At 32.2% G+C, this 15302-nt stretch overlaps 1 protein-coding gene across 3 annotated transcripts in view; it reads right to left on the bottom strand.

Moving 5' to 3' along the window:
• Positions 1-2107: 2107 nt before the first annotated feature.
• The window catches only part of LOC126823397 (kinesin-like protein KIF21A), a 54794-nt gene continuing 41599 nt past the window's right edge, over positions 2108-15302 (bottom strand). For 2 of the 3 annotated variants that reach the window (XM_050552211.2, XM_056101991.1), the window contains exons 34-37: positions 14959-15076; positions 14281-14451; positions 10434-10633; positions 2108-5269 (exon numbers count right to left, since the gene is read on the bottom strand). In XM_050552211.2, coding sequence (XP_050408168.1) covers positions 5173-5269; positions 10434-10633; positions 14281-14451; positions 14959-15076 — 586 coding nt within the window. In that variant the 3' untranslated portion in view covers positions 2108-5172. Of the gene's footprint in view, positions 7582-10433; positions 10634-14280; positions 14452-14958; positions 15077-15302 lie in introns of all 3 variants that reach the window. The other variant, XM_050552213.2, reaches the window with a different exon arrangement.

Below are 15302 nucleotides of genomic sequence, written 5' to 3'. Positions count from 1 at the left end.
GGTTGAATTCAAATTTCAGGAAAATCGAAATGAAACTGCCTGCTCTTTGTACGCAGAAGTGTGTAATGTGAAGGTTGTGTACCCTCTAGAGGTCACAATTTTTATCCAATTTTGATGAAACTTTAACCATATCTTTATATCCCAAAGATCTCAGTCCCTTTTGATATTTCAGGCCATAACTTTCTTGATTATTGCCCCTGATTGCACAAAAATTTGTGTTTGGTTTTAGCTTGTTCTCTATCCATCTCTTGCAAAATGTGGGCGTATCCTGCCTGGCAGCCGCTGGTTTTTTTTTATGTGTATATTTTGTTATTTTGTACTAGGCAGCATTAAGCTTTTTTTTACATGTACTACAGATGATGATAGTATTAAACTTTTTGCAAAGTATTTATAACTTCTGATACTTTTCTCAAAATATTAAAAATAATAATTTCCTTTGGACTGTTGATTTATTTTAACATCTCCAAATCTAAAGGTATTGAAATTTAAAATGAAAGGTTTCTTTTTCATTATTTTAGTTATGTAGATGATAATCATACAAAAAGCCGCTAATAATACAACAATAAAAATTTAAAACAAGAGAATAAAGGTAAAATTTCATATAGTGACATTAACCTAATTATTGAAAATCCAACTTAAATAGTTGCCCACGAGCATTACTTTCCAAATTCCTAGTTTTTTTCATGTGCCAAATTGTTACAAAAAAGAGCATTTTTTTTTTAGAACATTAATTGAAAAACATAAAATTTGTGATTTTTTCAGATGGCATGAATACTTTGGATATCTAAACCTAAACAAAAGGTATGCAATTCATTGTGGTAGTGACTATATAAATTAAATTCTACATAAGCCAGAGATAAATTAAGATTTATTAGAATTTTATGGTATAGGATTATTTTGAATGTCATATGAAATTTATTTTCTTGTTGAAAGTGATAATACCTCTTTAAAAACTATCTTTGTAGTTCTTCAGCAAATCTTACTAATTATTAGGTATGTTAGAGACTATATAATATTGCTATATAATTTTTTTTTTATGGAGAAGACAGACATGTACCTTATAAGTTTATTTTATTTTTGGAGTTTTGTTTTGAATGTTATTTTGAATGTTATTTGTTGTTTACCAATCCTATTACCCCTAGTTTAGTAACAATATAAAGTTTTGTTTATAATATCGCTAATAAAATAATTATCACACAATATTGAGATTTATTTTCTTGAGGCCAGAATACTGCAAGGCAGACCGATTTACCTACCCCATTCTGAAGACAATAGTTAAACATCCATTATTACCTTATGACTCAATTGGCATGGACAATTGGAAAATTTTGCTTTGCCTTCTTTACATGGTTAAGTTTGATAGTCATAGGATCTTTTACTATTGATGACGTCTGCAGATAGTCTTTATATCAAATATACATGTATATATATATTCTTAAAAAAAGTAGTAGGGTAAATTGAATTGCAAATAGGCCTACCTATGCAGGTTGTGATATGATAAATAGTCATGAATACTTGGCATGCTTTGAGAGTATGCTCCCAGATAAAGAACTTATCGAACCAACAGAACCACTGAGCTGCATGTGCGACATGCAATAGTGCCATACACGAGGGAGGGGTTCATTGTCAAATTTGACACTTCAAGGAAGGGTTGATGAAAACTGCCGCTTACTGGTTTATCCTATCCATGTTTGCTTTCCTATCAGTTCTTGCAGAAGAGTGCAGAACAATGTCAGTTATACATATGTTTACAAACTATTACTGACATTTACTTCATACTCCAGGGTAGAATTGTGATAACCTGATAAATTTTGTCTCAATAGTAACTCTTATGAACATATCCCATCTTTATAATTACAGCACTAAGCCAACGTTTCTGATCAATTAACATAACTTTAATGGCTTATAACATGATATTTATTATTGGCTTAGATGTGTTCAACACATGACAATCATTGAAGAATTATATTGAAGAACTCATCAAAAAAAAAAAGAGATAGCAAATGTTTTTTTTTTTTTTACAAATATGACCAAAATGAACCTGGTTGAGACCAAAAACCATAAATGTCCAAAGAAAATGATAAAATACAGACTATATGAAATAATATGTATGAAAATAGTTTTATTACAGTTAATTATGTTCACAGCACCATTAACAATTATAATAATAGATTTATACATATATACAATTGTTTTTAGCATTTCATTTGTTTCATAGTAGAGGTATAATTATAAATGCAATCAACAATCTTTGTAGGATAATATACATAACTTAGTGCATTTTAAACAAACAAATCTATTTCATTATAAATAATATCAATACAATTTAACGTCATCTTTTAATTAATGTTTATTAGCAGATAAGGCACTTAATTATATACTGATTATGTATTAACATTTTATGAAGGTTTTTTTTTTTTGGACATAACATCTTCAGTTTTTGTAATGTTCAACTAAACAAAGCTTATATACCGAGACAATGAAAACCCTACCACTTCTATAAATGGATGATTGTTGTAAGTCTGGACAAATCACCACAATAACACTTAAGAATCAGGTTTTTATGATCATGTAAACGCACCACATATCAATTCTCTTAAACACAAAATATTGAATTTGACAGAATGATAATGTTGAAAATAAAGATTTTTATGGAAATAGACAAGGTTCACTAAACATCAGCCAATGCCTGCACGGCAACGCCACAGGATCAAAAACTGCCAGCTTCCTGTAATGCTATTGTGAGGGGTCCACATGGGTTCATCAGGGATGATTGAACACCATCAATGACTTTTATCGTATGCACTTTGTTGTAGATTTTCTTATGTTAGTAAATGTCCAGCGTACAATCATGCCAAAAAAATCTCATTTCGCCAGCATTTCCAATCAAATCGGTGGTGTTTTTTTGTATATTACACCATTATGATTTACAGATGTATATTATCACCAAATTCAAATCAGAAGTTTGGTTTCATTTTTTAAATATTTTTTATGTCCTCGACCACATGATATGGTTTTCAAGGAAGTTCACGTGGGGGATCACATTAGTAAACTTTGAACGAGTAGGCCATAAATTTACCCTTTTTTTTTTTTTTTGTTCTCTACAAAAATATAGATGTTTCCCATTATTCTGTGCACACAACCTCACATATTACTTAACTGATTTACTAATCCCCCACATCAAACAAAACAATACATTTGAACTATAAAAACATGAAACCAAACATGATCTGTGTTATTTATAATCAGAAATAGCATATTCAATATGATAATAGTAGAATGGCCCTTTAATTATTATAATAAAATGCCCTTTAATTATTATAATAAAATGCCCTATAATTATTACTATAACAAGCCAACAGTGAGGCTGATGTCCCCCGCCGAAATAGGAAAATAATTAGAGGACACATATAAATTTATCACAAATAAGCGGAACGGACAGACAGACAAACAGACAGACGGACGAACCCATTTTAATAGTTCCCTGCTTTCTTCGAAAGGCGGGGGACAATCAAAGTAGGAGAGTTATTGTTTTCCAAAGTCTCGACCAATCAAATTGCGTATCGCTCTGCTTACCCTGAGCAGAAAATGCTCATTATCAAACTTAGTCAAGGTATTACTGTAATGAAACTATACACCAAGTTTCATCAATCTCACTTAATTAGAACTAAAGTTATCGTGTCCCAAAGCATCAACCAATCAAATTGCTTATCTCTGCTTACCCTAAGCGGAAAATGCTCATCTTCGAACTCCATCAAGGCATTGACCTAATCAACACATACACCAAGTTTGAACATTCTAGCTCAATTAGGAAGAGAGTTATCGTGCCCCAAAGTATCAACCAATCAAATTGCTTATCTCTGCTTACCCTAAGCGGAAAATGCTCATCTTCGAACTCCATCAAGGCATTGACCTAATAAACACATACACCAAGTTTGAACATTCTAGCTCAATTAAAAGTTATCGTGTCCCAAAGCATCAACCAATCAAATTGCTTATCTCTGCTTACCCTAAGCTGAAAATGCTCATCTTCGAACTCCATCAAGGCATTGACCTAATCAACACATACACCAAGTTTGAACATTCTAGCCCAATTAGGAAGAGAGTTATCGTGTCCCAAAGCATCAACCAATCAAATTGCTTATCTCTGCTTACCCTAAGCGGAAAATGCTCATCTTCGAACTCCATCAAGGCATTGACCTAATAAACACATACACCAAGTTTGAACATTCTAGCTCAATTAGGAAGAGAGTTATTGTGTCCCAAAAAGTGTGACGGACAGACAGACGGACAGACAGACAGACGGACAGACAGACGGACAGACAGACGGACGAACCCATTTTAATAGTCCCCTGCTTTCTTCGAAAGGCGGGGGACAATAAAATAAGACAGTGGGGAGTATTACAAATGATGGCTATATGCATAAAGGTAGATATATGCTATTATGTAAACTGGTTATTGTCCTATAAAGAGACAGTTATCAAGGACTTTGGATGATGACGATGGTTATCTCGGCTCAATTATTAAACTTGTCCTTCAGAGGTCAAAGAGATCATACTTGAAGATAAAGTGACAGGTCTCTTATAATTTTGTGCTACTGGCTTAATTATATTTTGTTTATTACTAGTACTAAATTTTGTTAAAATATATCACATAACTATAAGGTGCCACTACATTTTAACAGGGTCCTCAGCAGTTGCCTTGGTTTTTTTTTCTCTGTTGTAAATGGAATATACATGTGGAATGCAATATATTGTTTGAGAAATGGAGTATTTTTTCACCTGGAATGTCTTTTGATAGTATTAAAACAAAATTAACAGTTTAGAAATGCAAATAAATTTATCAAGATCATATTGAAGTGTAATTTGGGGTTATATATAAGATACCAAAATCAGGGTTAAACAATAAAGTTATATACATGTACCAAACAAGTCAAAGTCATAAAAATATGGAATATAAGAGAAATATGGAAAGAGTGGATTGAGACAGATGAAAAAAAACCTACAATAAGACATTTTAAACAGGATAATAACATTATTTACTATATATAGAGTTTATAAATGCATTTGATATTGTTAATGTCATTTTTCTTTACCATACATTGTTATAATCATACATATCAATTATAAATATTATAATATAGCACTATTTAATCAATAATAGGAACTCTTATCATTGAGAACTGACACTGGTACGTTCTTCACCAATATCAGAACTATCAGAAGGATCAGTACTTGTTCTTTGCTGCCATATTGCAACTGTTTGATCGCTATAGAAAGAAAGAAAGAAACAAAAATATTATTATATACAATTTGAGACTAGATGTATGTATGGTACTTTATTCTATCACATTTTCTATACATAGAACTACAGGAAGAGTGAGAATGAAATGGGGTTTAATGTCCACTCAACACAATCTATGTCATTTAGGACTAACACTATTTCAATAATTTGTTTGGGCGTAGCAATCTTTAACAGGGGAGGGGAAACTGGAGGACCTGGAGAAAACCCAAGATGTTAGACGATTAGGCCATCCAGCACCCTTGGACCTACAGGATGATGTTGGAAATAAAGATATAAATTAACATGATGATTAAATACAGATTATTTGTATGTTATATAAACAGTAATTAATGAATATAATAACCTACTGTGCATGCTATATATAGATCAGTTAGTATAAACATATATAATTAATACATCACAGATTAAGGCCATTATTATAGTAAAATATTCTCTCTTATAATACTGTCTATTTTCCCTTACTTCTTTCATAACAATGAATAAATTAACATTTGTGTAAAATAAGAATATATAGTCAGCACTCCTTGTTTTTACAATTCATATATACACCTAAAACACTTTCACTCTGTGTCATGTTTAGAAACACACTGATTAGATCCCATGAAACCTTGGATTCATTTGTATTTTCAGTACTTTACATTCAAAATAATAAGGCTGCAAAAGCAAGTCAAAATTTACTCAAAATGCTTTTATGCATAAAATATAAATATAAGCAACAAATAAAAAAGCAATCTATATTACCGGTATACTGAAAAACAAGGAATTAATGTGAACCGTTCAAAACTTCCTTTTGATACATTTTAATGGCGGTGCATAAAAGCTAATTTACAGAAGAGCTAGCTTAAATATACCCCTCTATTAATGTCTTCGATGAGGCCACGACATTGTCTTATATCAGTAATAAACACAAAAACATAATATGAGAAACAATTACTATTTTAATCTAAGTGACATTATCAAGCAAATGATTAATTAAAATAAGAATTGTGTTCCGTATTATGTTATTTACGTAATTCAATTATTATATGTCGCTCAAAGAAGATATTAATCACTGTTAATTATTTTCATACTTTATTAGTGGACTAGAGATTTCCACTATTTCAGTCTGTTCATTAGAAACAGTTTTAAAAACGTTTTTTCATTTTACTTCAAGGTATTACCATCAGGATTGTTCTTCTCTAGAAGAAATATGACCCATGGAGATTGTAATGGAAACTGTTTTTCGACTGTTCTCTGTTTCAATACATGTAATTTAACTTTGAAATGTATGGTATACCTTATTTCGTTCAATCATTATAGAGATTTTATGGTATACCTTATTCCGTTTAATCATACAATCATTATAGAGATTTTATGGTATACCTTATTCCGTTTAATCATACAATCGTTATAGAGATTTTATGGTATACCTTATTCTGTTCAATCATACAATCGTTATAGAGATTTTATGGTATACCTTATTCCGTTCAATCATACAATCGTTATAGAGATTTTATGGTATACCTTGTTCCATTCAATCATACAATCGTTATAGAGATTTTATGGTATACCTTATTCCGTTCAATCATACAATCGTTATAGAGATTTTATGGTATACCATATATTCCGTTCAATCCTACAATCGTTCCAGAGATTTTATGGTATACCTTATTCCATTCAATCCTACAATCGTTATAGAGATTTTATAGTATACCTTATTCTGTTCAATCATACTATCATTATAGAGATTTTATGGTTTACCTTACATTTCGTTCAATCATACTATCATTATAAAGATATTTGGGGACTGGTAAGGGAGAGAAATGGGGTTTAACGTCCACTCGACACAAACTAGGTCATTTTGGGACTAACATATGGTTCAATTTTATTTCAATAATTGGAGATTGGTAGTAAAGGATGCTGTAGATTGGAGGTAGGTTGTATTTTATGCATTAAATCTTTGCTTGCATTAATTTCTTGTTTTACAGTATTTACACAATCACAGTTAATGCAATTAGATACAAAAATGTCAGGGATTATTACAACTTTATATCAAATACTTTTTGTATACAATTTTTAAGTAATTCATTTTAAAGCTCAATTTAAAAGGACACTTGTATATTACACTGGTATCTATTGGTAGCCTTTGAATAAAAGTAAAACATATGTATAAATCTATATAATTACTGCCTAAATCATCATCAATTATTTGGTTGTTTATTTTTTCATCAAACAAACCACTCTCTGTGAGATCTGCTATTTGTACGATGATATTGCCAGAATTTAACTGATAGTTCACTGAAAACATAATGAGTTAATATTAATAAATTAGTTTAAATACACAACTAGATATATAACCCGTGATTTCGTCATTTTTATTTTTTGAAATTTATAAACCAATCAGATATCATATTCCTGAAGTAATGATTACAAAATGAAAGGGGCTAATATAAGCAGGCATAGACCATACTTTGCCATGAAGGAATATTGTGACAATGTCATTTATGCCTAGACCTTGTTAAATTCAAACTACCGAGGGTTCATTTTACATGTAACCTAACCTTGGTTTTTCGTCCCATTCTAACAACCAGATACTGTTCTGAGAAAATACAATGGGAAACCATGCTGGAAAATCGAGAGGAATTCTATTGGCCAACACTGGGATCAAACCCCAGAACCACTGGTCAGTGAGCGCCTTACCAACTGTGTTACCATATGTTACTATATGAACTTCTACACTAAACACAGACTTTCTCTAGGATTAGCAACAGGGCTTCCACTTAAAAATTTTCACTGTTGGTCATTTTTGATAATGCACAAAAACTTTGCAAATTAAATTCATATTTCATGTTCTTTTTTATTTATTAATGAAATATTCCCTTTTGACTATTTAAATTGCTTTTATTATCGAAATATCTTACTTGGCCGTAGAAAAATCATTCCAGTAGCTCACACATATAACCACATGCTCTATAGAAAACACACTGATCTTGATAATTTCGAGTTGGAATACAATAACTTAGAAATGAAGATAAATATATAATTATCCATGCCATATTTCTTTCATTTCTCGGTTTTAAGGCGATCTCTTACAGAATGAGGATTGCGATGTAAATCCTATTGAATAACTAATTCTAATGACAGACTAACTTCACAACAAGCAAAAATAGCACTCCCTAGTGCTATTCTATTTATAACAATAAACATATATACGACATGTGGATGAACAATAATGCTATAAAATAGCACTGGAATATGTAATTTTCTTAATTTTTCGGTAAGCATGTTTACTCATCGCTAGCTTTTATTTCTGCAATTCCCCCCAAGACCATAATGCCGCTGTATACATTTTTCTCCCAATATGTTGAGGATTTACCTAATTTCAATGCTGTTTTTATTTAATATGACAGTACTTCATATCTGATTGCCGTTTTTTTCGAGGATCATAATAATCTCATTTACACCGTGTGTTACCGTAATAGAGGTATAGCAACTTTGTTCTAGAACATTCTTTATATGACACGTGGGTGCTCGAATAGAGAATAACTAACAATGAACCGCTTCACGTCATTTATAAGTTTCCAATATAACAATTAACTTTTATTATTCTACTACTAGACATTCATCTTTAATCATCAACACAACACTCCAAATTTAATCTGATGACAACTATGTATACAACTTTATAACATCAATCATGAGACGCCCAAATTCAAATTGAAAACATTTGGTGCCAGATCTTTTTCATATATCTCTGCAACGCTTTGGAATTCATTGCCCCAAAAACTAAAGTCTGTTGAAACATTAACATCATTTAAATCAAACCTATCTTTTCAAACGTTATATTTAAATATGACATTAACATGTGCATTATGTGTTGTAGTGTGTTTGGTGTGTGGTCAGTGCTTAGAACATTTCCCTATCGTGATGTGGATTTTAGCGCATTATAAGACTCATTATTATTGTTATTATTATTATGTGGCTTCTATATGTTTGCATTATTTGTACAGGCCGTAGAATTCTATAGTTACATGGCGGAGGTCTATAGCAGCCATGTTTGAAGATTGGGTTTTGAAAAATACACTATTTTTCTGGCTTGCAAAATGATTGATGGGTTAGATCTAGTTTCAGTCATTTTCCATAGCTCTCGGCCGTGACCGGCATATATGGCCGACATGGAACTCATGATTAGGAACCAGGTAAATGGCCCCTGTGTTAGTTATCATTGATACAGCTGCCTTGAGATTTGATCTATTGAGTGATGCATGTAGTGACTGAGAGATAACAATCACCAATAATTACTATTTAATCTTTAAGATGTTTAAAGAGCTGGTATCTGTAACCATTGCTTCAGAAATATCATCTGATATATTCCTCATAAAACAGAACTACAAATATTAGCCAACATTCATAAACAACTGAAATAACTTGCAAGACAAGATGTAGTTTTACATGCTATTATTGTTTTCCTTTATATTGTCAGTAACTCAAAAATGCAAAACACAATTCTGAATTCTAAAAATGGTCAAAATCAGAAGATTCATATTTTTCCAATGCAACAAAATCACAGGTTTCTATAGAGTAGAAATAAAAGATGTGTTATTTTAATAGAATAAAGAACATATTGTCAGTAGAAATAGTATTGTTTAGTAAAACTAATTGATAATGTTATTATATTGCCATCTTCATGAAATTAAATTAAATAACTAAGAAGGTAGATTGTCTACGAATTAAACTCTAGTATCTTATAGTTCTCTATACATCTATTTCAATTTTATATAATTTATCAAAATCCAAATAATTAATTTCATTATTAAAGATAAAACTAATTCCAATTAAATTGATTATCCATGTATTCTGTTTGTTTTTCTTGCACCTAACGAGCAGAAGGAATTTCACACTGCTCCAAGAAGATAAGATTGCAATTTAGAGTAAGAATGGTTATTAACTTTATATCATAAAGAAGAAAGAGAACATGCTACTATATAATTCAAACTGCTAAAACTAACTAGTAAATTATATCATTATTTAACTATGTATTTTAAGCTAATGCCAGTTATATATATATATAATATAGTTAAGGAGAAGAAAGCTATTTCAAATGAATGCTTACCTCCATACAAGGCTCTATGTAATAAACAGGTACTTACTTTGAAGCTGTAAAGATGGAGGTACTATTGGTTGCTATGGCGTTGATGGGACTACTATGAGCTTTCATTTCACCAACTAAAGCACATGTATCTGATTGCCATAGTTTAACATAACCTCCCCTACAACCACTAATTAACAAACTTGTACTAGGTACAAAACCTAAAGCACATATCCAGTCTTTATGTGCTGTATTCATCGACTACAAAATACAAATTTAAAATTAAATGTTAATAAGTAAAGAGGCATTATACAAGATCTAATCTTGCCTAGTGCTTGGCGTGTGTATGGCTTCAAATGTTATATAAACAAGCCAACAGTGAGGCTGATGCTCCCCGCCGAAATCCCAAAATAAATAGATGACACATATTAATTAATAGCACATTTTTTTTTTTCAAAAGTATCAAACAATCAAACTGATTATCAACTATACACTAAGTTTGATCATTCTTTATCAGATAGAATCAATGATATCTTGTCCCAAAGCATCGGCCAATGAAATTGCTTAGCTCTGCTTAACTTTAGCTCGAAATGTTACTCATTGAACTCAGTCAAGACATTCACCTAATGAACATCTACATCAAGTTTAAACATTCTACCTCAAATAAATAGCAGAGTTGTTATGTTCCAAAGTCTTGACCAATCAAATTGCTTATTGCTCCTTAGCCTAAGCAGAAAATTCTCATCATCAACTTAGTCAAGGTAATGATATATTGAATCTAAACTCGGAGTTTCATCACGCTCACCTAAATAAAACCAACGTTATCGTGCTCCAAAGCATCAACCAATCAGATTACTTACCTCTGCTTACCTTAGGCAAACAATGTTTGTCATTGAACTCCATCAAGGCATTCACCTAATGAACACCTACACCAAGTTTGAACATTCTACCTCAATTTGGAGAGTTATTGTGTTCGAAAGTCTGGACCAACTGCTTATCGCTCTGCTTAACCTGAGCGAAAATGCTCATTATCGAACTTAGTCATGGTATTGATGTAATAAAACTATAAACCAAGTTTCATCACTCTTACTTAATTAGAACTAACGTTATCGTGTCCCAAAGCATCAACCAATCAAATTGCTTATCTCTGTTTACCCTAAGCAGAAAATGCTCACCTTCGAACTCCATCAAGGCATTGACCTAATAAACACCTACACCAAATTTAAACATTCTAGTTCAATTAGAGAGAGTGTTATTGTGTACCAAAAATTGTGATGGACAGACATATGGCGGTATATTAGATTCAAAATTCTAACATGCTATCGTCTAATTTCTAACCTCCGTTCATGTAACTTCTAACCTTAATTCATGTAACTTCTAACCTTAATTCATGTAATTATGGCGGTATATTAGATTCAAAATTCTAACATGCTATCGTCTAATTTCTAACCTCCGTTCATGTAACTTCTAACCTTAATTCATGTAACTTCTAACCTTAATTCATGTAATTTCTAACTTCAATTCGTGTAATTTCTAAATTAAGACAATGTATAATCCAACTTCTTTATTTGTTCAGTGTTAATTTTAATTCTATTTCATCTTATTTCTATTATTTAGACGAAAAACGTCTTCTTCATTGATTCTTTACACGTTTAGAATTTTTACACTTCTGCCTAGCAACCATCATTATGAAGTCGTTTGGTGTCGTCACTGCGTGCTCATTTGGTGATTGCGCACCTGGTAGGGAACATTATGTTTATATAAACGACTCGCTCTTCGCCTGGTTGGTGATTGGGTGGAGTGATGAGAGAGAGAGAGAGAGAGAGAGAGGGGGGGGTAACGACCACTCGGCACAAACTAGGTCATTTCTGGACTAACATATGGTTCAATTTATTTCAACAATTCGCTTGCGCGTAGGGGTCTTTAGCAGTGGGAGGACCCGGAGAAAACCCACGAGGTTGGACAGACGACCCTACTCCTTGACAAGTACAACCAGGGATTCGATGGTGAAATTGAAAACAACATTGAACATGAAATGGTTGGTAAATACTACTTCAAATAAAAGCCAAACAGAATTTTTTTTTTCAATTTTCTTGAAGACAGTTAAGCCATCAATAATATTTATTTACTGTTAATCTGTATTCTATTACCTCTAACAAAAATGATAAACCTTTTCTTGATATGGTTCAATGATATAAATTTAGAAACCTCATACTGTAGGGATGAAACGGCCTTTTCGGGAGTCTGGGATAATCTGTTCATGTGGATAGCAATGGAGTTTTTATTTCTGATTCCTTCATTACACCGACCAGATTAACTTTATGGTAGTTTTTTTTCCAAAAATATTTTATTCAAGTTGCATAAAGCAATACTGAAATTCATAGATAGCGGTTTATCGTCCTACTTTTCTACACCATCCAGGCTAATGAAGACGAACTTACGGTGTGCCATGAGTGAAATTTATGGTCTACTTTTATTACGAATAACAGCTGCAACGGTTTTCGTCCGACCCGAACTACTAGACACTGTATATGCCTACAATAACGGCAACCTCCGCAAATCACAAGGACGGAACTAATAATGTCAGAAATATTATAAAGCGTAGTTTTGCCAGTGTGTATACTAGCTGACGATGTTATATAACCCATTGACATATATTTTTTTTTATGATATAACCGCCATATTCCGGCGTGGTTATCCGGCCCTTGTTATTGATACAAGACGAGGGTCTGACACGTACAGTGGCTAGTCGTTCGGGTAGTATAAAGAGACATATTTTAGAGCATTAACAGAATAAATTATAGATCAACAGTATATAAATAGTAATTGGCTTAACTGTAAAATAAAAATAAAATAAAATTCTCCAAATCCTGCACTTGTCTTTAAAAAAAATAACAAATGCTGTTTAGCTTATATTTAAAACAGTATTTGCAAACCATATCACGTTCGATGTTGTTTTCAATTTTTACATTCCGCCAAACCATTCAACCTGACGAAGAGCGAGTCGTTTGTGGCAACATAATGATCCCGCTCAGTGCTCAATCACCAAATTGAGCACACGGTGGCGACACCAAACGACGTCATAATGATGGTTGCTAGGTAGAGGTATCAAAATTCTAAATTTGCTCGACGTTCATGATTAACATGTAAAGTGACAATGAAGTAGACATTTTTCGTCTTAACAATAAAAATAAGACGAAACAGAATTAAAATTTACACTGAACAAATAAAGAAGTTGGATTATACATTGTCTTAATTTCGAAATTACACGAATTGAAGTTAGAAATTACATGAATTAAGGTTAGAAGTTACATGAACGGAGGTTAGAAATTAGACGATAGCATGTTAGAATTTTGAATCTAATATACCGCCATACAGACAGATGGACGGATGAACCCATTTTAATAGTCTCCTGCTTTCTTCGAAAGGCGGGGGACAATTATTATTTAGACATTTATTCACAAGACCAGCCCATATTTAACTCTCAAGACCAACAGATGGCTTAGATATTGAGTGAATTAGACAATGCTTGTCATATCCTTGATAAATGACGATATTGCCGGAGACTGTCGAAGAAAAGACTGAAAATGGAGACTTTCTTTTTATCATAATAGCAATGGTATTGTCAAAACTGAAAAAGATTAACAACTTCCCTCAGAATAAAGTAATTTGAATGAAATTTTCAATATATTCATTTTTCATTATATATTTTGGAACTATTATATCAAGAATGACCAGCTTTCTCTAAATCTTGCATAGTGTATCTCTAACTAACCATGGAAGAAAACCAATTTGTAACTGAGGACTAACAACTCACAACTACAATTTCAAAAGGCTGGGGACAACAAAGATAATTATAACTTGAGAATTACTGATTTCCTGCATTGTTTAGATTTGAATATATTTACCTGTTCTAGCTGTTGATTGGTTAAATCCCATTTTTTGATACAGGAATCTCGAGATCCACTAAATAACGTGTTACCAGTTATAGCTAAAGATTGGACACCATCATAATGTGGAGGCTCGAGATTATATTTAGGTGATAAAACTCCAGCAGCTTCATCTATCACTTCAAATATCTACAATATATACAGCATATTACACGTTTCTTCACAATTTATCACAATATAAACCCATAATATCTATAAAAGCTGGTTACCTGACATTCAGCCTCAGGGGCAGTGGTACTGTAGTTGCCAATCCCAAACCAACAAACAGACACAAATATAAATACAGGAATCAAGGGGTGTGGGGGGTGGCAACAGGAGGCTGGACAGGCTGGTAGATCTGTGTAGCTGCTGGATCAAACGATGATGCCCGTGAAGAGCAGACAGTAATGGATATTTAAAAATCCCAGCACAACAGCAGTACAAAAACATGAATAAACCCCCTCTCATTTCAACCTAAAGTCTGTTTTTATACTGATGTTGTGCAGATATTTTTACATATCTGTAAAGAAAGATCTGCAACAGAGTTGTATACAAGATGACATTGAGTTCATTGTCTGTATTATTTTGGTCTTTCTATTATTTTATTAAAGAGAAGATGAATCTTTACAATGTGTGAATAATAAAGCAGTAATATACCTTGATATAATGATCTTTCGAACCAGTAACAACTAAACTACTTGTTTCATCATGTTTTACAGCTAACACCATTACAGCTGCTTGATGACCACCACTTAATTTACCTACAGCACTAAACCTAGTAATATACAATTGTTTATTTATTTCATTCATGTAATCAGCCCTGGGTATATTGCAACAATTTGTTTAATAAATTATCTACTATTTAATCTAATTTGCTTTGATGAATGGTGATACCACTCATATCTGAATTGACTCTCTTCAGTCACATTTCCCACATTAGGGTCGTTAGGACATGTTACAGCTTTTCACATAAATCTTTGATGAAGCCTAACATGGGCCAT

Source organism: Patella vulgata, chromosome 6 (assembly GCF_932274485.2).
Source record: "Patella vulgata chromosome 6, xgPatVulg1.2, whole genome shotgun sequence".
Taxonomy (NCBI): Eukaryota; Metazoa; Mollusca; class Gastropoda; family Patellidae; genus Patella; species Patella vulgata.
The sequence above is the reverse complement of the archived record's forward strand: the minus strand, read 5'-3'. Positions and strand labels throughout refer to the sequence as shown.